The sequence below is a fragment of the Apis laboriosa genome, unplaced genomic scaffold, assembly GCF_014066325.1.
Source record: "Apis laboriosa isolate Shangri-la unplaced genomic scaffold, ASM1406632v1 scaffold70_cov154, whole genome shotgun sequence".
NCBI classification, from domain to species: Eukaryota; Metazoa; Arthropoda; class Insecta; order Hymenoptera; family Apidae; genus Apis; species Apis laboriosa.
Window position 1 is genome coordinate 560,943 of NW_025224195.1, and position 24,768 is coordinate 585,710.

A 24,768-nucleotide genomic window follows, 5' to 3' on the forward strand; every position below is an offset into this window, starting at 1 on the left:
CTTTATGTATAATCACAAATGTAGATAATTGAGCGAATTAAGGATTGAATTATTACACATACATTGTTTATTTGTAGGTAATAGTTTACATTTATGAGAAATAAAGAAGCCTATTATTTCAATTATAATGTGTAATCCGTGTGCTGATGAAATGTAAAAGATAAAAGATTTTAATATAAGGAAATCTGTCATGTTTGAAATAAATTAATATTTACAGGGGAGTAATTTTAAAATAAATATTTGTATAATTACTAAAAATAAACATTTTATTATGAACAAAATCATTTTATTTATGTAAAATAATTGCAATTATATATCGCAATTTTAACGAATTTGTATTTTAATGGTTTTTGATGTGTAATTTAAAGTAAACAATGTTTTTTAAAAAAAACAATGTAAGTCTCAAACAAGACAGATTTGCCAACATATTCTAATATAAACATTTATATTATATTCTTTATAAACTCATGTTATCAAAAATAAATTTATTCTTATTTTCGCGGCGTTTTCAATCATGATCACGCTTGTATATATTATGTTACTATTATGAAAAATTATTAACTATCATATATGTATCTTATTTGAAAAAAAAAGCAATTTAGTCAGGTAAAATTGCAAAGATGGACTGAATTTGAATTTGAATTTTTTTGTTGCTTTTGAATTTAATCGATATATAGATAAATACACGTGTACATATATTTTTCACTCAAAAAAATATATTATAAAAATTTCTGTACCTATAAATAGTATATAATACTGTGAAATAGGGAAATATAATTACATTTTCTATTAAAATTTTCTGATACAATCGTAACTTGAAATATATTGCTTCATTGAAGTAACCAAATTTAAGTGGCATAAAGTGTTTAAAATAGCATTATCGTGTTCTTATATGGATAACAATTTGATATTTTCATCACTAACAATACTTTTTATTTCTACAGTGTGCACCTCATACACGATTGTAACTAAGAGATAAAATAAATACATAAATATTTACATAAAAAATTATATATGCAATAAATGTTTTTGTTGTTTTATTATTTGAAATTATCCCATTACAATAAATTTTTACCGATAAATTTAATAATCTCACTAATAATAATTTTCACTAAATATATTTTCAAAAAAACTAACAAACAATATTTATATTTATATTATATTTTATGAAAATTGTTAAAAATTATTGTTGAAGTATATAATTCATATATATATATATATTATATATGTAATATTATAGTAACAAATTTTTTTTATTATTATAATCACATGACATGTTAAATATTAAAAATTTTTGTATGTAATTTATAGATTTATAAAAAGTATAATTATCTTTTATTATTATCAAAGATTTATTACCTAAAATAATCCCAAAATACAATAAATTATGTTACATTTATAAATGTATGGCCATTTATATATACAATATAATAATATTTGCAATAATTATAAAGGAACACAATCTTTACAATCGTTATTTCGATTGATTTTATTTTCGCCAATATTGTGCAAACTTATGTAATTGTTCCACTAATACTGCCATTACAGCTGTTACTGATAAGTCCAAAAGACTATGTACATAATGTACTGCTTCTTCATCACTCAAATCCAATCGTAATTTGTCTTGAACTTTTTTAACAGCTTTATCTGGTTCTAATGCTATATCTGGAACACTAGCATCAACCATTAACGAAAACAAATTTAGAATTAAATTTGCATGTCTACGTAAATGTAAAAATGCAGTATAGCATTGTTTTCGAAATTCATGATAATGTTCTGAACCTACACCTCCCATAGCTTCAACCATTTCTTTACTTAATTTCATTGGTGGTGGTAAAGGTTTTGGATCTCTACCCAAAATATAACCAAAATCTATATGAAATAATTTGCCTAAAATATAAATATTATTTAATTTTATATTTATATAATTATTTATATTTTTATATTTATTAATTTTATAATTTAAATAATTTAAAAATTTATAAAAAAAATTACCTGATGTTGTTAAAAGTAAATTATCTAGATGTCGATCACCAACTCCAAGCACATATGTAATAATGCAATAACCAGCTGAAATTTTACTTATATATAATTTAAATTAATATAAATTCTTTTAGAAAAATATATATTTTTCTTACCACAACTACGAACATAAGTATCCATAACTTCAGGTACAACACCATAAGGACCATTTTCGGATGGATGATGTTTTCGAAAAAAACTTAATATAGAACCTTCACTAGCTAGAACTTCAGCAACTGTTGTAGATTCAATAAATTGTAAAAAACCATGTCTAGTACTTGTAGCAAGTACCCTAAAATATAAATTAATTTATATTTTAAATAATATTATATATCGAAAAATTGTTTTAAAAATATTTACCTATAAGGAGTAAGTTTTAAATCCAAGTTTTCTCTTCTTAATAACTTATCCATAAGTGCAATTGTTTGTAAAATTAATTGATCTTGTCTAAGATCGTCACCATGTTTAAAAATTGCAATGTATTCACTATTATCCATTGTTAAAAATGTTAATTTAGATGGCATGAGAGCTGATTTAAAAAGACTAGCTCTAAAAATAGCATAAATCATTAAAATATAAATATTCATTAAATTAAATTAAATATTCATTATTATAAAAGAAATTATATACTTTTCAGGTATAATTCCTTTGATAGAAATTTCTGGATCCAAAGGAAAAGGTATTGGTTCAAAATTCGAAAAATTAATTTTAAATGCTGGATCTGGATCTGCTAATAATACTCTCAATCGGTCAGTCTTTTTTTTACGATTTCCACTTTCTCGTGCGACTGCTTTCACCAATGCTACTAACTGATCAATAAATATTTTTTGATGTAAAAGAAATGCTCTCCTTTTTTGCCAAATAGCATTTCCTTGTGCCAGCATCATTGAAAACATTGACATTACAGTATTATACATTTCTTTGACACGAGTATCTTGTTTTGCACTTATAGATGGATCACTTTGATCTTCACATTCAATTGAAAGATACCAATAAAAATAATTAGCCAAAGTAGTATTTTGGCATGCACGAGTAATCAGAAAAGATGCTAAATCCATAAGAGAATCTTGATTTATTGAAAATTGTCCATTTTCAGATTCACTAGACTGAAAATAATGCATATCTATATAATAAATTATCTTTGTAATAAATTAGAGAAATTCAATGTTTATATTATAAAAGTACTTACAGTTGTTACAGCTATAGATGAAGAATCATTAATTTGTATATCTCTATCCAATTTTTCAACTTTTTCTGTTTCTTTTTCTTTTATTAATATTTGATGTGCCCTTTTAATACTTTCAAAATCTTCATATTTCAAAGCTTGTACTAATTGTAACAAATATAACATTAAATCATCATCAGGTGCTTGATTAAGTCGAGTAATAGCATATCTTCTAACAGCTGTATGTGTAAATGCTGGACCAAGTAACTCTAATGCATCTTCAGGATCAGGTGGTGCCCATAATGCTAACATTTCTAATGCTTGCCGTTCTTCTCCAGCAACTTTCCAATTTACACATTTTACGAATTTTGTTAAAGCTTTCTTTTGATTTGACAAATAAAATCTATATTTCCAAATAAGATCCTGTTCTTCTGTAGAGAGTGCTGTTGTTGGTGGGTAACTTAATATTATATTTAAAGCATCACGAACATTTGAAGTTGGTTTTAATTCTCGGGTATGACCACCACTCCTTAAACTTCGAGCCAGTTTATGATGTTTTGCTTCCACAAGATTTTCCTAATAATAGAAATATATCAAATATATGAAAATAAAAATAAATATATTTATAATTATATATATGTATGTTATATATTTAATTTGTATATTATAATAAATTTTAAATTTATTATATTATTTTTAATATTAATGTTAATATTAATATATATTTATAATATCAAATAACATTTTTAAATTATATTTTATTAATCTTTTCATTAAACTTAATTAAATGGCAAGTATAACAATGTATTATTTTATTAAATATGTTTCAACTTATCTTGAATTGTATAGATAAAAAAAAAAGTAAATTTTTTTCTGAAACAAAATATTTGTAGATTTTATAAATATAAACTTTTAAAATCAATTTGGATTTCTATACTAAACTGATTGCTGATGTATTTCATAATAATTTATAATGATACTTACTTGTAAAATTTCATAATCAGGTAGAGTTACAACATCTGGTTGTGATCTGTGTTGAACAACTTCATCTCCATCTTTTTCATAATATACTATAGAATACTGAAAAGAAAATATGAACATAATATATGAAAGAATAAAAAAAAATTATAATATATATATATATATATATATATATATATATATATAAAATATTTAAAAGATATAAAATATTTAGCATATTAAAAATAATTTATAATATTTTTTATTATTAATTTTAAAAATTATTAAATTTGAATAATTTTTTCATACCGGTATTCCATCCATAGTAATTTCTGGAAACTCAATCATTAAATATAAGTACTCAGACGCTCTTTTTTCTCTTTCATTAATTAATTCAATCTCTCTAAATGTTAATCTATCTAACCAATCAACTTTATTCATTTGACCATTTCTGTGTTTTTTGACAAGTTTTGCTAATCGCTGCATTTGTTCTTTCCCATGATCTCTAGTTTTTCCTGGTGTACTATTTGGTATTCTACCATCTGCTTCTACTCCAGGCCATACTCTAAGATCTAACATTCCTTGACGAAATACTCCATGTTTTCCAAACATAGATATTGTTGTACCACCAATAGGTAATTGTCTACCAGGTCCAGCACAATCATATAAACTTATACATAACTGAGCATCTCGTGGTAAATCAGAATAAGAAATAGGTAGAGTTACCCATTGATTCCAACTAAAAAAATTAATAAGATTTAAATGTACATCAAATATATTTTAAAAACACTACAAAATGATACATACTTCCAACGTGATGTAAAATGTTTATAAGCTGTATGAACAGGTAAAGCAAGTGGTCTTCCACCAGCCCACACTTGTAAAGAGGCTGCTAAATCTCCACGTCCTCCATTGGCTCCATATAGACCAGAATATTTCAACATAGGATCAATAAGTAATTTATCATATTCAGGTCGTTGTTTCTTACCTTCTAAAGTTCCTCTATTAAAAAAAAAATATATATATTATATAATGATGATTTGTACTAAAATTATGATTATTTATTTTTATTTATTTTAATTAAAATAACCAATGTAATGGAATAATCTATAATATAATTAAATATATTCAATCATCTATTTCATCTGAATTAAATTATACATTTACATTATAATAGAATTATTTTATATTTAATGATATTATTAGTGGTCCACTTGTTTTTATTACAAAGATATACTATAGAACATCATTATAGTAACCTGATACCAGCTGATACTGACACACTTATTATATTTCACATTTTTACAAATATCTTACATTTTAATTTGTATTCTTGTATCTAATGAAGAACTATACACATAGAAAAATTTATCACTAATATCTTCCATCATTATTGAATTATAAGATTAATATTTCTCTACATTTTTTGACATTCTACCACGTCTACCGTACTCGTACTCAAAACTCAAAACATACATTAGTGCATATACTACTACATACTACTACATAACACACGCAAATAAAATTGCCGGGCAAAGTCTGACTATTAGAAGAGTGGGAGAAATAACGGGTGTTCTTTTGTATTATATTTAGCATAATAAGATACCAGATTAAAATAGCTACCCGTGATTTTAGAGAATAGCAATATACAAATGATACACAATAATATCTTCTAAATGCCTTTTAAATTCTAAAATGACAGAATAAACTAATTAAGTACACTGAATTTAAACAAGTGAAAGTCTGACTCGACAATAAAAGTAAAGAAAAGAATTTTAAACAATTGTATCAAAAAAATGATTCGTTTGTTATCTATTCTTTTGCTATTTGTAATCTTACATCATATTTTTAAAACATGTAGTTAATTATCCAAATAATATTATTAAATAAACAAGATTTAATAACGTAATGTTATTAAATATAGAGATTTAATATTATATATTTTTAGTAAAATATTATAAATAAAATATGAATTCACAATTTATAATTGAATATAATTGATTTAGAATATATTTACAAACAATAGTTATCTCTGATATTGTATGTATCTCATTGTATATCATTTTTAATTTTTTAATTTATAATTGTACATATTATATATAAATTATTTGTAAATGCGCCATATTCTCTAACAAAATATTTTTTTTATTTCTCATTTATAATTTTATGTTGAAATTTAATTCCGATCAATATTAGTGTCATCTTATTCTATGTTAAATCGGTAATGTTGTCACTAAAATACTAACAATCTTAATAAAAAGTTCTCGAGGCAAATAATTTTGAATGTTGTCTATTCTATATTTTGTCTGTGCTTCTATTTCGCGCCAAAAGCCGTAATAAATAGAATAGGAAAGATTAATAATTATTGAAATTTTAAATATAATCAAATTATTCTGATTTGAAAATGGTTGGAAAAGGAAGAATGTATGTGATAAAACGCGGTAAGTCATAAAGTTTATTATTCTATTGATATTTTGAATAATATTAGTTTAATTCAATTACAAATGTAAAATATTCTAAATTTAAATATTTTTCATAATTATTAGATGGGCGCAAAGAAGATGTTCATTTCGACAAAATTACATCCAGGATATCTAAATTATGTTATAATTTAGATATGGATTATATAGATCCTGTAAGTATATTTATTATTGAATTAATTATTACTATTATTCATAATTTTATTTTGATTATATTTTGTATATTAGTTTATTAATTTTTATTTATTAATTTTTTGCAAAATTATGTATATTTTACTAATAAGGTAGAAAGAAAATAAAAGGAAATTACATTTTTAACATAAATATATTTATGAATGCATATTTTGTTAAATTTTTATGTTTTTTTTCATAGTCTGCAATCACTTTTCGTGTTATCAGTGGTTTATATTCAGGTGTAACTACTGTTGAATTAGATAATCTTGCAGCTGAAACAGCAGCAACTATGACTACCAAACATCCAGATTATGCAATATTAGCTGCACGAATTGCAATTTCTAATCTTCATAAAGAAACAACAAAAAGTTTTAGCGGTAAGACAATGAATATATTTAATTTATCATATTCAATTTTTTTTTAATAATTCAAATCATTTCATTCAAATTATTTCATTTATAGAAGTAATATATAATTTATATCATGTAAAGGAACAATATACAAATAATCAAAAACCTGTTATTAGTGAGAAATATTACAATATTATACAAAAAAATGCAAATAAGTTAAATTCTGCAATAATTTATGATAGAGATTTTAGTTATAATTATTTTGGTTTCAAAACGCTTGAAAGAAGTTATTTATTAAAAATACATGGAAAAGTAGTTGAAAGACCACAGCATATGTTAATGAGAGTTGCAGTTGCTATCCATGGTGAAGATATTAACAAAGCTATAGAAACTTATAATTTTTTATCAGAACGTTATTTTACACATGCATCTCCAACACTTTTTTCTGCATGTACTAGGCAACAGCAAATGTCTAGGTATATTTTTTAAAATTATAATAAAATATGATTATTTATATAATAATTTAAAACTTATATATTTTTCAGCTGTTTTTTATTAACAATGAGTGAAGATAGTATTGAAGGAATTTATGACACATTAAAAAGATGTGCACTCATTAGCAAATCAGCTGGTGGTATTGGACTTAATGTACATTGTATTCGAGCAAGAGGTACACCAATAGCTGGTACACTTGGTGTATCTAATGGTTTGATTCCAATGATTAGAGTATACAATAATACAGCTCGATATGTTGATCAAGGAGGAAATAAAAGACCTGGAGCATTTGCTATATATTTGGAACCATGGCATGCAGATATTTTTGAATTTCTAGATCTTAAAAAAAATACTGGTAAGTTAGAATTATTTTTAATTTTTATAATCTTTTATAATTATTTATAATATTATTTTATAAATATTAATTTTTTAATCAGAAAATTTGAAAAGTAATATCAATAGAAAAAAAAACAAGAAGTTTTATTATTCATTGTGTATATAATAAAAATTATTACAAAATTATTACAAGAAAAAAAAATACTATTTTATTTTGCTTTTATTTTTTTTATTTTTAATTTATTTTGTATTTATCTTATTTTATATATATTTAAAATATAAACCAAAAAAACATAAATAAATATAGAATAAAATACAGTTATTAAAATAGACATAAAAATAAATATAAAATAATATATGATGATTATTAGGTAAAAATAGATTTGTATTATAAATTAATATATGTTTTTTAAAGATTATAAAAAATAATTTAATTATGATTTAATAAATTAAATTTATGTGCAGCTAATATTGCAAAAAATTTAATAAATAATTTAAATTTATGATAAAATAAAATAAAAAAATTTATGATATAATAAAAGAATAAATTTTTAATTATTTATTTTAGTAATATTATATTGTACTATGTTTAATCGCGATTAAACAGGTAAAGAAGAAAATAGAGCTAGAGAATTATTCTATGCTCTATGGATACCTGATCTTTTTATGAAACGAGTTTTGGATAATGATATATGGACTTTAATGTGTCCACATGAATCTCCTGGTTTGGCTGATGTTTGGGGCAATGAATTTGAAATTCTCTATACACGGTAAATTAAATTAAATTATTGAGATTTGAAATTATAAAATTATGATTTGACATTATAAAGTTAGTTATTTTTCTCTCTCTCTCTCTATATATATATATATAAAGATGTTATTATATAATATAATATAATGAAATTCATTGTCAGTAGATTTTTGATTACTATATTTTTTGATAATAATTCAATAATTTAATAAAGTATGCTTATGAAATGTTGTAATTTTTATTTTAATTTTTAATGATTAATAATTTATCAATTTCAATAGTATTTTTATAAATTAAATTATATAAATAATATTAAATTCTTAATTAGGTATGAGAATGAAAAAAGATATAAACGACAAATTCAAGCTAGAGATTTATGGACAGCTATTCTTATTTCTCAAGTTGAAACAGGAACTCCATATATGCTTTATAAAGATCATTGCAATCGCAAATCAAATCATCAAAATATAGGAACAATAAAGAGTAGTAATTTATGTACAGAAGTTGTGCAGTATTCCAGTCCAGATGAAGTTGCTGTCTGTAATTTAGCTTCAATTGCTGTTAATATGTTTGTAAATCCCATTAATCAAACATTTGATTTTCAAAAACTTCTAAAAGTAACAAAAATTGTTACTTGTAATCTCGACAAAATTATCGATGTCAATTATTATCCCATTCCAGAAGCAAGAAAATCAAATTTTAGACATAGACCTATAGGTAAATATTCTTATACTATAAAATATATATTTTTATATGTTTATCATATATTTATCACATATATTTTAGGTATTGGAATTCAAGGTCTTGCAGATGCATTTCTTTTAATGCGCTATCCATTTGAAAGTGAAGAAGCACAAAAACTTAATATTCAAATATTTGAAACATTGTATTATGGTGCTTTAGAAGCCAGCTGTGAACTTGCTGAAGAAAAAGGTACATATGAAACTTATGAAGGTAGTCCAGTAAGCAAAGGAGTAAGTAAATTATAATAAATATTGTATTTACATTTTTTTTTTAATATAGAAATGTCAATATATTAATTATTAATATCTACTTCTAGATTTTACAATACGATATGTGGAATGCTATTCCAACTAATTTATGGGATTGGACTATTTTGAAAAAAAAAATTGCTAAACATGGAGTTAGAAATTCTTTGTTAATTGCACCTATGCCAACAGCATCAACTGCACAAATTTTAGGAAATAATGAATCTATAGAACCATACACCAGCAATATCTATACAAGGAGAGTTCTGTCAGGAGAATTTCAAGTTGTAAATCCTCATTTATTACGAGATTTAACTGAAAGAGATCTTTGGAATGAGGATATGAAAAATGAAATTATAGCAAATAATGGCTCTATACAAGTATCTATTTCATATAAATTCAAAGTATTCAATTATTAAATGCATGATGAAGAATTATTTTAAATAAAAATGTTTTTATTTTAGGACATAGAACGTATACCAGATGATTTAAAAATGCTTTATAAAACAGTTTGGGAAATACCACAAAAAATAATTTTAAAAATGGCAGCAGATCGTGGTGCATTTATAGATCAATCACAATCATTAAATGTTCATATGGCAAAACCAACAACAGAAAAACTTACTTCAATGCATTTTTATGGATGGAAAATGGCAAATAATTTTAATTTCTTCTTTATAATTTATATAAATGATAATTTTCATTATTATTCTATATATTATTCTAATAGAAGTTATTTGAATATATGAAAATATTTTTTAGGGTTTGAAAACTGGTATGTATTATTTAAGAACAAAACCAGCAGCAAATGCTCTTCAATTTACAGTTGATAAATCCAAATTACGAAATACAAGCAATATTACTTCTAATCAATCTATTAATTCTGAAAATGATAATAATGAAGAACTTAATAATAGTTCTCAAAATGGATGGTTACAAGATCAAAATAAAGAAGATGTAGACATAGTACTCGCATGTTCTCGCGAAAATGGAGATGCGTGTATGGCCTGTGGATCATAAATATGATTTTCTTATTTAAAATTATTTAAAATTATATATATTGTATTTAAGTTATGATTTTTATTTAGAATTATAAATGAAAATTATTTCATATTTTTATGAGTATTGCTTTTCAGTATGTATTTTATAATAATATGATATTGAAAAATTCTAAAATAAATAAAATTTGTTATTAATTAATTTCATAATAATTTATTTCTTTATAATTAATATTTAAAATATAAAGATTTGAAATTTCGCGCGAAAATTTTAATAAATTTTAATAAATGTTGATCACTATTGTATGCTTTGTGAGCTACAGTCAAGTGTTCAGGAATAGCGTCACTACGGTAGTCAAGTGAAATGTCAAAATTACAAGCGTGTCGACGTACATAGTTGCGTATCAGTTAACTGTCGAGTAAATTTCGTTTCGTTAAACATCCAAAGTGAACATATTCATTTCAAACTCATATAAGAGTGATTCGGCATTGTGCCGATTAAATATGTAATGGGTTTATTTTTGATTAAAAGAAAATAAGGAAATAATAAAAAAGATTTCTTCTGCAACGAATTTGGGCATTGATGCCCAGCTGATGCATTTTAACATATTTGACAGTTGAAATTGCGTAATTGTTGCTAGGATTTTCTTATGAGTCTTTTTACGCAATTTATCTAAATTGCCGTATAGAATGGCGGATTTGGATGACTTATTTCATTTAGATCAATACGGAGGTCCAGAATCTCTTGCAGAACTATGTTTCCAAGTAATCTGCAAAAATTTAGATATTATCTCGGTGAAGGATAAATGCGAATATCGGAATCTTTTAAAAGGAGTAGTTTTTCCGAGTGAAATATGCGATAAACTTATTGAATATGTTTTACGAAATGATCCGAATGAAGATCATGATCGTTTCTTTACAATTTTCAAGAATGTATGGATAACCAAACTTAAACGCGTCAAAGTTGTAGGATCTAATATAACTGATGATTCAGTACAGATCCTTGCAAATCATAAACTTTTGAGATTAGAACTTACAGATTGTCCTAATTTAACAGATCAATCTATTGATTATATAAATGCAAATGCAGAAAATTTGCATACTTTAGTATGTCGTGGTACTTCTGTAATCATTCCGGAAAAACTTACAGGTAAGAATACTTTATTATTCATTTTCAATTAAATAATTAAGTATACTGTAATTTTAATATAAATTAATTAATAATATAAATATAAATTAATATATAAACTATATATATATAATATTCCATTGTTAAAATGCTTTTTTAATTTTTATTTATTTATAATCAATTATGTGTAGTTTATTTTTTAAAAAGAAAATAATCACAGTCATATTATAATGTAACTATTTTTTTTCAAATTGATAAAAAATAAGTAATATCATCAAAGTTATTTAAATGAAACAATTATAATTATGTGATTATTATTATTTTAAAATTTAATTTTTAAAATAATTAAAATATAAAATAAAATAAAATATTTAAAATAATTAATTTTTTAATCAATATTATTTGTAATTTATATGTATTTATATAACATTTAATAATATATGAAATTAATATATATATTTTTTCTTTAATTTTATTAGCATATCAAAAACAAGGATATGTATTTAAAATACCAAATCTACGGACCTTGGCTTTAGAATATGTTCCAATTTGTGCCTTGGAATATAATATACTCTTGGCTGGATTAACAAATTTAACAAATTTAGATTTGTCCAATAGTTTTGATGTGGGCATTTTTGATTTTTTCCATTTGATTCCTAATTTAGTATCTTTAGTTTTATATAATGTTAAAATTATTTCTCAAGCTCAAGCTTTTGTTAACAATATTTGTCATTTGAAAAATTTAAGGTAATTATTTATTTATTATTATCATTAACTTACACACACACACACACACACACACACACACACACACACACACACACACACACACAATAAAATATTTAAAATTTTTAATTCAATGTTTTTGAAATTAGGCATTTAGATATTTCTCAAATCAATCCTGAGGATGGAGTGTTTGCAAATCCTAATACAATCTTATCTGATATTGTAAATGGTTTGCCTCAATTAACATCTTTAGATATTAGTGGCACAAATTTAGCAGGAATCGAAATTGTAAATCGTGCAATACAAACAGTTGAACATTCTTTTTATTCTGACATGTATAATAATCTGTGTGATATACCAGGTCTTATTTCAAGAGTAGATAGACCTTTACAATTTTTAGGATTGTATGGAGCAAATGATGCACCTTGTAGACGTCGTAATATTCCAGCAAAATTGGTAAATAATAAAAATAATAAGTTATATATAATAATATATATGTATAATAGTATTGTATAATTTATTTCTTATTTACTAATTATTTTGTAATTTGAATTGCTAGATTGCAGGAAATGCAAATGAAGATCAAATATTAGTTGCAGCTCATGTTTATATGAATAATAAAGAAGATTTAATGTTAAAAGTAATAAGTGATTTATATCAAATCTATAGATATGAAAATTGTCACAGAATGGATCAAGCACTTTGTGCAGTATTAGAAGCAATGGAAAAATATCCTACTCAAAAAGATATACAAATATCTGGAAGGTAAATTTCATAAATAAATAATTACAAATGAATAAATTTTATATGCAATTGTATTATATATATTAAAAAATTTAATACGAATATTATTTATATAGTGCAGCACTTTTTTATATTGTAAAAATGAAAGAAAAAGGTGAATTAGAAGCAAGATTGAAAAAAAGAATTGTACGTACACTTCTCATTGGAATGAGTATTCATAAAAATGAAGAAACTATGATGCGTAATGGTTGTCTAACATTATATCAATTCCGATTACCGCAAGATGTGGTATGTATAATCCTTGTTCTTCATATTAAAAACATTATTTCAATTATATTACAAGATATATTTTAAAAAATAAATATGTTGCTAATTATTTTATATATTTTATTAGATGTCACATTATGAAACATTGGTCAAACTACTTTTGCATTTAGCTAATAATGCGCAACAAGAAAGTTATGTTCAACGTATTGGAATATTTCTTTTAAATACATTGGCATGTCAAGTAACAGGTAGAGAAAAACGTTTATTAGGCAATCTAGGTTGTATAAAAACAATGCTTGAACTAATCAAATACAGAGTTGAGTCTAGAACATTTGATGATGTTATGGAAGTAGCTTGGTCAACTATGTGGAATGTGACTGATGAAACTCCTATAAATTGTCAACGATTTTTTGAAGAAAATGGCATGCCGCTATTTTATAGATGCGTTATGGTATGTAAAATTAATATTATTTAATTTATTAATGAAAGTATTAAATTCATATAATATTTTTAAATATTTTATGCTTATAGCAATATTCTCGTAAAGAAGAATTATTGAAAAATATGATGGGATTACTTGGTAATGTAGCTGAAGTACAAAGTCTGAGAGTGCACCTAATGCAACTGCCATATATGGTTGTTTTTACAAATTTAATTCGTAATGTTAGAGAAAGCATTGAGGTATTTTATATAACATAATATATAACATAATTATATTTAATAATTGTATTTTTATAATATCAATTGTATATTTATTTTTTTATAATTAATTTTTTATAATTTTTTTTGTTGTTAGGTACCATATAATGCAGTTGGTATATTAGCTCATATAGCATCTGATGGTGTTGAAGCATGGACAATAGAAAAACCTAGTCGGGATGTAGTTCTTGAACTTATGGTTGAAGCTATTGAACGATGGGATATATCATCAGAACGTAATATTAATTACCGTTCGTTTCTGCCATTATTACGTTTAGTAGATATATATCACACACCACAATGTCAACATTGGGCAGTTTGGGCTCTTGCTAATCTTACCACTGTTTATCGTAAGTATTATATTTTGTAAAATTTAATTTTATTTTAAATTTTAAAAATAAATTTCTTCATTTCATATATTCATATAAAAATATTATATTAAAAATTTTATTATTTATATTATTATATAATATATACATACGCATTTAACATTTAACAAGTTTTATTAAAATCATGATTATTTTTTTTTAATAGCTCATAAATATTGTATATTAGTTATACGAGAAGGAGGCCTTGAAAAATTGAATACCTTAATCTCAGATGCAAGACCATATGAACGTATAAAAGAACTTGCCCATATTGTAATTGAAAATTGTAGTCATTATAGTAGCAACTCCAATGATATGAATGTTCATTCGCCATTAGATGAAGATTATATATATAGTTCAGATGGTTAAAATTCAATTTTCATTACTATAATTCAATAGCATAAAAGTAGAATGTTTTATGTCTGTAATAAAAAATTTTCTAAAAAAAAAGAGTGTGAGTAAGATTATAAAAATATGCTAAAATATTTGTATGTTGATTTGCCAAATTGTAAATTTAAAATTGAGTACTCAGACAATCTTACTCGCACTTTTATTACATGAACATTTCATTGCATATTTTATTTATTACATGTACAAAATATATTTGGACTATTTGTGCAAATATATTATTAATGATATTAAAAAAAAAGTAGTAATTAGTTTAATAAAAATATTTTTGATGTAATAATCTCTAACACTGTCCAAATTCAAATACATTTTTGATTTATGTAAATAACCATGCTGTATTATAAATAAGATGAAACTAAATTTAGACTGAAGTAATTTCTTTAAATAATGAATTACTGATTTAAACTTATATTAAGTTTCTTATACTTATGTGAATTCTTTGTAGATATTTGTATTATAAATAATTTTTCAGTTGCCATTAAATTTTGTTTCATGAAAAAGATTTAAAATAAAAATAAATCTATGCATTAGACTATTATGTAAATAAAATTAAAATGAAATAAGATGAATTAGATTTACAAATTTGTACATCTCTATTACCAGAATTAAAATTTTTTGAAATAATAATGCTGTTGTCAAAATCACACTATAAAATAAATATTATAACTTAAACTTAATAAACTTAGTAAATTTTAATTATTGACTTACGCAATTAGTAAAAAATTTACGTAAATGATTATTTAAATGATCATTACTGTAATCATTATGTAATATTATTGTACGCGTGTAATAAATTCTTGATTTATTTAATATGTAATATAAAAATGGATAAAATTTATCTTTTCTTATTTTCTATTCTGTTTACTTTTATTATTTAAAAGATTTATTATTTTATTACTTAAAATATTTTATATATTATAAATATTAAATTTTATTTTTGATAAATAATTTTTGCATTTTTGCAACATTATGCATATATAAAATATAAACTTGAAGTAATAAGATTCATATTTATTTAATTATATTTCATTACTTATTATTAAAAATTTTTATATAATAAAAATTACAAAATATATTCTATTATTTATTTAAAAATATTATTTAAACTTTTTATTTATATATAAAAAAAAATATATTTATTATATATATTTAAAATATATTTGTTGAATTTTAGTTAAATTTTATAAGATAATTAAATAAATCAATTTTGAATATGTAAAATATTCTAGATAAATGACTGAATTTAAAAAAAATAATTTGAAATATATATATATATATGTGTGTGTGTGTGTATATATATATATATATATATATATTATATATTATTGAAAGACAAAAGAATTAATTTTTTAAAAATTAGAATAATATAAAATAATATATTTTATTTAAAAATTATAAATTAGTTTATGTTCATTAGTTATTTTCAATAAATAAATCGCATAATATAATTAAAACATGAGTATGAATTAAATTGATACTAACTTCCGGTTCTGTTCCTTTATTCCGGACGATCGTTAGAATTTGGAAGAAGAGTGACGCCACAGCCTTTAGGGAAGACGACATTTTATGTGAATCGCGCGTCCACGGCATGTCTGAAGAATTTTGTGCCAAATACTTAAATTTCATTATAAAAATTTTAGTTGCTAAGATTTCATAAAGAAAAATTTACGTACTTTAATAAGGTAAATATCATCTCGTTTATATGAACAGATTTTCCTAGATAAATGACGGTTCTAAAATTCTCGCAGAGTGTGGCCATTAATTTGGAGAATAAAGAAATAAGTTATTGATCTTTATATTGAAAATAATATTAATTTTTGTAAAAAATAATATATTTTATTATATATATATATATATATATATCGTTTTGATATTATAATATTTATTTAGTATAATAATCGTCGAAGCACTTTGTCCAAAACCATGCACGATTGCGAGTGTGATGAAATATGTACATATATGTCTAATTTATGATAATTTTATTTGGCAAACAACTTTTATAATTTACTAATACAATTGATTCATATATCTTTTAAAAAAAATTCACAATTTTAATAATTTAAATGTATAATGATTTGGTATTTATTTTTACATAATATTGTTAATCTTTTCTACTTAAAAAACATATGAACAAATTTTTTAAAAATATTTTTATTAATTTGTTAATTTTTAATTATTTTATTAATTTTTCACATTATGCATAAAAACAATAAATGTATATATATACATACACTTAAGTAATTTCTATTAAAAAAATTTATACATGAATGTATTTTGTATAATATTTTAATGCGATACATAAACATTCCTGTTTTGTCTATAGATCTTTGACACCATATCTGACATGTATAACCCATCTATAAGTTGTAGTTATAGCTACCATAAATACAGGTTGGTAATAAATTATATACATGTAAATTTAAATCCATTTGGATTTTGCATTTTTTTTATATATATATTTTTTACAAATATATGTATATTTTTATTTATTATTATACATATTATTATTATTATTTAACAATATAATAAATTTTCATAAATTTTATTAATATATTCTTAAATAATTATAATCAGCAATAAATATAATAAATACTATATCAAAAATAATATATTTAAATATGGTTTTCATTTTTATATTTTTAATATTTTTATTGGCAAATTATATTACTATTATTAAGAAAATAATAATATATTATATATATATATATACACATAGTTATTAATTATAAGAAAGTTATATTTTAAATACTTTTACTATATTATATTTCTTTCTTTTTTTATTTTTCTTTTTTTTTTTTTTTTAATTTTAGCTCTAATATGAGTTCTCGAGGCCGTGGATTTAATTCTCGGGGAGGCAGTTCTTATAGAGGAAGAGGTGGCGGTAGTGGAAACGAATGGAATAGTGGATCAACAGGAGGAAACATGTCTAGCAGAGGAGGTTATTCCTCGTCTAGAGGAGGTCGATTTAAATATTCAACTACTAGTTATGATTCTCGTTCAAAATATAATTCTGGTTAGTCAATATTTATATTTTTATATTATAATATAATATAAATTAATAAAATGGTTATATAATATATCTATTTTATGAATATTATTTTTATCAAAATTAATATTGATATTTATATTTATAATAGGAGGTTCAGAAAGATATTCTAGTAGAGGAGGAAGAGGTGAACATTCAAATAGTTACAAAAGACCAAGGGTAAATAAATAAATTATAAATTAAATAATTATATGTATATAAAATTAGCATATATGAAAAATTTGCTTTAATAATTTAGGATTCTTATTCTGGAAGAGATGAACATCGTTCATCAAGTGATTCAACTCGTAAAAGGATGAGAAGTGATTCATATCAGGTATGTATTTTAGAAGTTTAAGTATAGCGATATTTTTATTGAAAGACATTTCAAAAAAAGTGTTAGTCTATTTTGTTTCAATCTCCTGCCGTGCTGTGGTCAAGAACCATTTTTTCATCTTGAAAGCCCTGCTTCACAAAAGTTCTCAAATTCTTAAGTTACATAGCATGAAAAAACGATGGTCCTGAAAGTTTTTTTATCTTTAAAATTTAAGTATGCAAATTTAAGTATTTAAAATATTTTGTTCCATATAAAAAATATTTTCAGGACACTCGTCTAAACATTAAAAAAAAAAAAAAATTAAAAAAAGAAAGAAAAGAAACAGTAGGCAAGGCATTCATAAGTCGTCATACTTTCCTTTCAAGCGACGAGCCAACGGCTACTTGAACACCCATTCTTTTTGCGTTGGGACACTACTGGTGGAACACTACGAAAACATCACATAATTAAAAGATGAAATACACCTAGATGGTACTTAATTATTGCCTGCACACAGTTGCATTAAATATTGAGAACAACCTGAAAAGTATCAGAACCAACAGATGACTAGATATATACATATATGTGCGTGTGTGTATATATATTTATAGAAATGTGAATTTTAAAATGTCAACATTACGTCAGTATTGTTCTCTATCTAAAACAATATGTGCAACTGAACCAATTTCCTACACAATGCAGATCAGTTAACTGAAATATTGAAAGCATCCCTACATTGCCGCACCGCAAAAATTTTTAACAAATACTGCTCTATACAATTTTCTAAATTACATCAATTAAAACTTATCATTGAGATAATGAAGTAAATTGTTAATAATGTCAAAGTATCGTAGACCTTTCCAATATAAAGGACATGCATCCTATGTTATATTCAATTGAAAATGAGTGAGAAACATGAACCTTTTTTAAATATATATCTATAATATGTACCTCATATCTACAGGTTGAAGCTAGAATATGTACTGGAAAGCATTATAAAAGCAGTGAAAGTACACAATATATTTTTCACATATTTTATCCTTAAAGAAAATATACAAGGATATAACATTATAACTACAATTTTATTAGTTTTATTTGATTTCTTGGTCCATATAAGTGTGCATAAGGCATTGAATTATATGAAAGAGTGCTTTACAAATAAGAGTATATAAAAACACATCTATCTTTATGCTATTAAAATTGGAAAGGTCTATCAAACAAATAATCCAGAATCATACAGAATTCAGTTCATTTGATATCTTCAAGCAAACGAATGCTGGTCAAAGCTACTATTCTGAACTCGTACCTGAAATGAAATGACAAGACTGCTATTACATTTTTTGAAAACTAAAAATTGTTTTTAATATAATAAATAAAAAAAAGGGATGCAAAGTTATTTATATTTGAAATATGAAAGATAAAATAATTTAGGTGCTTTTCAAGCTTAGGCAAGGTAAATCTATATTTTGGTGATCCAACGGGAATGGGTGTAGTGACCGTAACAGTACAAGGTTGGATGATTTTTATTAAACGATTGGCACTATAATGAATGGTAAATAAGGGAGTGCAAAAGAATCAACTTGGAATGGAATTAGAAAAAATATATGGAGAATATCAGATAGGAGGGAACAAAGGGGAGGAATGTATATAGATTAAAAGAGAGAAGGGCAGGAAAAGAGAAAGATACAATGGGAAGGAGCACAATTGAATTTGATTTGGCAGGGTGGAGGTAGCGGTAGCGGCTCTCAGAGGTATTCTTCGTCGTATGGTGGTTCATCTGCATCAGCTCCTTATGACGATAATAAGGGATCGTCATCTTCGGCCGTGTATGAGGACAAGAGACAGAGCGAACGTGCTTCGTCATACCATCGCTCAGAGGACCGTCATTCAGCATCACGGAGCTATGCACCTCCACCACCCCCTCGAATTAGTGAAATGGCACCTCCAACTCAGAGATATAGCTCGAGCCGAGGGCGAATATCGCATCAAAGCTCAAACTACAGAGGTCGTATTTCAACTCGCGGCAGCGGAAGAGGGGGTGGATTCCATCGCATGAGCTCTCGATCGGACGTCATCATGGCTCGCAAGCGTACTCTACACTCACTCGACTATCGACGCAAGCTGCTAGGATCGCGATCGCGAGACTACATCCAGCGTGTGCGCATGACCACAACCAAATTGCGCAGGAGGTAATTAATTAATAAATCACTTACCAACCGCAATACCGTCCTAGTAGCCTGCTTGCTTATTTGTCAGTAAACGAACTGACTATATCTGACTATAATGACCTGAGAGTCAAGACGATGATAGATATATAAATGGTAAAAGAAAACACAAAAAATGACACAAATGATCGCACGAAACCAATTGTACTGCCGAGAGGCAAACTTTTCGCAGGGTTCTAAATAAAAAAGGGAATTGATTCTGATATGCATAAATACAATGCGTATATCATCAAAATACAATGTAATTACTTTTGATATGAGAACTACTATAATACTTGTACTTTACGAGATCATTATTTATCATTCTTACACATAGCGGTGATTAAAACCAGTATAAGAACGTTGTTTCTTATATATATATTTTAAAACGCGAAAATGCGGAAACATAAGAGCACAATGCAGAGCAAAAAGGCTGAATAGTTAAGACCTTTATTGCAATACGAAATGCATTCATTATGGGGGATAAAAGAAAAAACAAATACTATCGCGATATTTGCTGTATATCAACTATAAGAAAACAAAATTTTGATTGATGATATAATGAAAGACAAAGGAACCAGAACAAGACGAAGGGAAATAATGTAAGTCAAAACAAAATTGCTGTGTCGTTAGTAGCGGTACTACTAGGCTATCCGGAAGTAAAAAGGAGTCAGGATCAGGAACCAGTATGAAGGACAAGGATAGAGAGATGACCAAAGCTATTAACGCTGAATTTTCCGATGACGATGAAGAGGATGATGATAACAAAAGTAATTGGGATGATGATGATAAGGTAACTCCATAGGGCTGATAATATTTGCTCCTATTGTCTATATGCATATTGTGTGCTACTAATGGCAATACTTACTGTAATATTTACCGACATTAATTCAGCCACATGAACGCGATGATGAAGAGGAAGAGGAAGAAGAAGAGAAAATGAAAAAAGATGAAAAAAGAAAGAAAGAAAAGCAAGATCGGGAAAGGCAAAATACCGAAGATGAGGAAGAAAAAGAAGATGAAGTAAAAGAAGATGAAGATGATCGAAAACATGAGGTGAGGCTAATTAAAAAAAAATTTTGCTATTTTAATTATTAGCTTCCCGTTACGATGAACATTTGTTACGCGTATATTTTTAGGATGATGAAGACGATGGGGATGATGAAGAAAGAAATGAAAACGATAAAACAGAACACGGTAGAGCTACTGGTTCAGAAGAATTACCTAGTAGAAGAGATGGGAGAAAATTTATTAAATTAACTTGTCCACATTGCGCTCATCGTAGTGTTACTTTCAAAGAATACTCTTTGCATTTGTATTCGGGCCGTCATAGTGCAGCAATGAGACGAATCGCATCGCGTCATAAAGCAACTTTAACTCGTATGCGTGTCTTGCAACGACAAGAACAACGACGTGTCGAAGCTCGTGATGCTGCGCGTGGTACTTTGCCTTCTCGTACCATGTTCTGTCCGATTTGTAAACTCAATTATCGTTCTCTTAAAGCAGCACATCAACTATCCGATTCCCATCGTCAAATGAAACGATTTCTTACACCATTTTGCCGCACATGTCGTATTCAATTTCGATCACCAATGCTATTTGAAACTCATATGTGTTCTTTGGATCATATTAAGGTACTATCTCTATAATAATGTTAAATCTTTTGAAGTTTTAATATATTTTATACCTATATATCTTTCAGAGAAAAAGTGCATTGAAAGAAAGAATGAACGCTGGCAATGGTGAAGCGGAAGCGGATTCAAGTGGACCAGAAGAAGATGACAAGGAAGTTAATCTTGATAATTTCATGACTTTGGATTCTGTAGGTGATGTTGATGGTAAGTATGGTTATTAAATTACATTTTTATAACAAACGTTAATTTTCATAACAATTATAAATAATTTACACAATAGAAGATGAAGAGTCTCCTGAAAAAAAAAAAGAAAAACCGGAAAGTGAAGGAACAAATGATACAGAAAAGAAACCTAAAAGCAAACAAATGATTAAAGTTGGAGCAGAATATATAAAACGTGTCGAGGTTCAGTTCTGTGAATTATGTAAGCTATATCTACCACGTAGTGAAAATAGTGAAAGAGCAATAGCACTTCATTGTTCAACTAGAAGTCATCTTAAACGGTATAAATTTAAAACGATTTTATGAATTTATTTTTATTTCTTATATGTACAATTGTTGATATAATTTTAATATATTATAGATATGTGCGCGATAATGATGATAAAGCATTGCGAAGGCAAGCAGAAAGAATACATCTGCAATCATCGTCATCTACCAATAATACTTCTACACCAAATGCTGCAAATAGTACAGAAAATGCTAAATCTCCAACTAATTCTGAAGCACCGTCTACAAATAACACATTGCCAGTAACTACAACTGATGGCACTAATATTGCTGAATCTAGTAAAGCAATTGAGCAAAAAGGGACTGTCGAATCTGAAAAGAATATAAAAGACAACAAAAATGGACAAGCGGAAGAAGAAGATGATGATGATTACCCAGGCGATAGTAGCGATAAGTTGTGGGATGATGTCGATAAAGACTTGGGCGATATTTTAAGAGAAACAGAAGCAGGAGGTAAATCAAGTGATGATGAAGATTCTCGTTATGATCGTTTCCGTAATTCAGATAAGAAACAACAACATTCTGGCAAGGATAAAGAAAGGGATAGCGAAAAGAATGAAATAGATGAAAAAGAAAATATAAAAAAGCAAGAAGTGAAAGTAAAAATTGAAAAAATAGATATGTAAAGTCCAAGAATTATTAGTACGTTTCAACCATATCCTAATGTGATTTTATTATTTTTCTACAAAAATTTGTAAAACTTTAAAAACCATAGAAAACATAATATCAGAATTTCATACAAAGCAATTATTTTTTATAAGGTTAAATAGTTATTTTCAATCAAGTTGACAAAACTCTATGTATAATACTATATTTGTTCTCTATAAGTTTGTTGTAAAAATGTTGTAAAAATGCGTAATTTAAACATTATTTGTTTCATATAAAATTGTGAGTATGAAACTGTGTTTAGATTTTTATTTACTAAATACTGGACATGCTTGAAATGTACACATTGATATAAACTTCATAATGTTCAATTCCTTTGTAATTCAAATAGTCACTATGTACGCACATTCAGTGACAATGTTGACAAGAACTGTTGTAAAGGAAATTATTCATATAAGCATGTTAAGTATAGTTATGTAAAAGTAGCGGTTATTTGTGCATTGAAAATTTGATGGAATCTACAAAAAATAACAAAAATATCTAATTAATTTCTAATTATTAATGTAAATGAATATATAACAAAATCGATAAACTTGTCACTTTTAGATAAGTGTAATAAATATTATATACATCTTAATACTATGATTTGTGTTTATCTTGTAATTTAATAGAGCAAATTTTTCAATAATTAAGATTTATTGAATGAATTTTTGTTTATGTATTATATTTTCAAAATATTTTATAAATATAACCACAGACTAGATAAATCTAATATTGAGATTTTGTGTTTTAAAATATTGACAAAAAATCAGAATGTTTGATATAATTTCTACATTTTATAATAATGGTGAGTACAAAAATTATATTTAATTTAATCATAAAAAAAAATTAATAAAAATCAATTCTCGTATTATATTCATTGCATTGTAGATCTTTAACATTTATATTATACATTTATTATATTTTATTATTTATATTAAACATAATACTATTAAAGTTAAATTTACTTTTATATATTGGTAATATACAATTGTAAATGTAATTATTTGTGCAATATAAACAAAAAATACATAATTTAAGATTTTTAATGAATAGGTTAAATTAGAAGACAATAAAGTTAATTAAAAACTTTCTTCATAAATTTTGCAGAGTTGATAGATATAGATAAGAACAACAAATAGTAAAATAGAATAGATAAAATAAGAATTCAAGATATGCATCATTTTTTGAGTGTTTTTGATTTTGAAACGATCTTTAATATTCAATATTTAGATGGCATTAACTATCAATTCTTATCTATTACTTATTACTATTACTTATTATTATTTTTATCTTATTATTTATTCAATTTTATCTATATTAATTTTATCTGTGGCACTTTAGAAATGGAATTGAATCTGATCAAATAGTAA

At 24.9% G+C, this 24,768-nt stretch overlaps 4 protein-coding genes across 8 annotated transcripts; 3 read left to right on the forward strand and 1 right to left on the reverse strand.

Moving 5' to 3' along the window:
• Positions 1-1,328: 1,328 nt before the first annotated feature.
• Positions 1,329-5,731, reverse strand: LOC122719141 (phosphatidylinositol 3-kinase catalytic subunit type 3). Of its 3 annotated transcripts, XM_043944734.1 has the most exons (11): positions 5,465-5,731; positions 5,136-5,149; positions 4,955-5,063; positions 4,457-4,886; positions 4,172-4,267; positions 3,212-3,763; positions 2,653-3,128; positions 2,383-2,571; positions 2,139-2,314; positions 1,996-2,070; positions 1,329-1,890 (listed from the first exon to the last, which is right to left on the reverse strand). In XM_043944734.1, exons 1-11 carry the CDS (start codon positions 5,536-5,538, stop codon positions 1,490-1,492), a joined length of 2,592 nt encoding a protein of 863 aa, XP_043800669.1. In that variant the 5' UTR covers positions 5,539-5,731; the 3' UTR covers positions 1,329-1,489. The 3 variants fall into 3 exon arrangements, with proteins under 3 accessions (XP_043800669.1, XP_043800666.1, XP_043800670.1); XM_043944731.1 differs by having other exon boundaries at positions 4,955-5,149; positions 5,465-5,722; XM_043944735.1 differs by having other exon boundaries at positions 4,955-5,149; positions 5,407-5,543.
• A 517-nt stretch (positions 5,732-6,248) lies between these two features.
• LOC122719205 (ribonucleoside-diphosphate reductase large subunit) lies at positions 6,249-10,846 on the forward strand. Its single transcript, XM_043944826.1, has 11 exons — positions 6,249-6,588; positions 6,694-6,782; positions 7,001-7,178; positions 7,264-7,627; positions 7,697-8,001; positions 8,590-8,752; positions 9,062-9,450; positions 9,520-9,707; positions 9,794-10,102; positions 10,187-10,375; positions 10,485-10,846. The coding sequence occupies exons 1-11, from the start codon at positions 6,552-6,554 to the stop codon at positions 10,740-10,742; spliced, it is 2,469 nt and encodes an 822-aa protein (XP_043800761.1). The 5' UTR covers positions 6,249-6,551; the 3' UTR covers positions 10,743-10,846.
• A 261-nt stretch (positions 10,847-11,107) lies between these two features.
• On the forward strand, positions 11,108-15,383 carry LOC122719143 (protein zer-1 homolog). Its single transcript, XM_043944737.1, has 9 exons — positions 11,108-11,870; positions 12,329-12,596; positions 12,725-13,031; positions 13,135-13,340; positions 13,436-13,607; positions 13,714-14,037; positions 14,118-14,267; positions 14,383-14,635; positions 14,820-15,383. The coding sequence occupies exons 1-9, from the start codon at positions 11,411-11,413 to the stop codon at positions 15,020-15,022; spliced, it is 2,343 nt and encodes a 780-aa protein (XP_043800672.1). The 5' UTR covers positions 11,108-11,410; the 3' UTR covers positions 15,023-15,383.
• Positions 15,384-16,591: 1,208 nt separating this feature from the next.
• Positions 16,592-23,993, forward strand: LOC122719165 (uncharacterized protein DDB_G0283697-like). 3 transcript variants are annotated; one of them, XM_043944763.1, is made up of 12 exons: positions 16,592-16,743; positions 17,385-17,452; positions 17,872-18,074; positions 18,199-18,266; positions 18,346-18,423; positions 20,125-20,591; positions 21,240-21,399; positions 21,501-21,662; positions 21,746-22,240; positions 22,309-22,444; positions 22,521-22,743; positions 22,824-23,993. In XM_043944763.1, the coding sequence occupies exons 2-12, from the start codon at positions 17,406-17,408 to the stop codon at positions 23,374-23,376; spliced, it is 2,592 nt and encodes an 863-aa protein (XP_043800698.1). In that variant the 5' UTR covers positions 16,592-16,743; positions 17,385-17,405; the 3' UTR covers positions 23,377-23,993. The 3 variants fall into 3 exon arrangements, with proteins under 3 accessions (XP_043800698.1, XP_043800699.1, XP_043800700.1); XM_043944764.1 differs by having other exon boundaries at positions 21,243-21,399; XM_043944765.1 differs by lacking the exon at positions 17,385-17,452.
• The last annotated feature ends 775 nt before the right edge of the window (positions 23,994-24,768 follow it).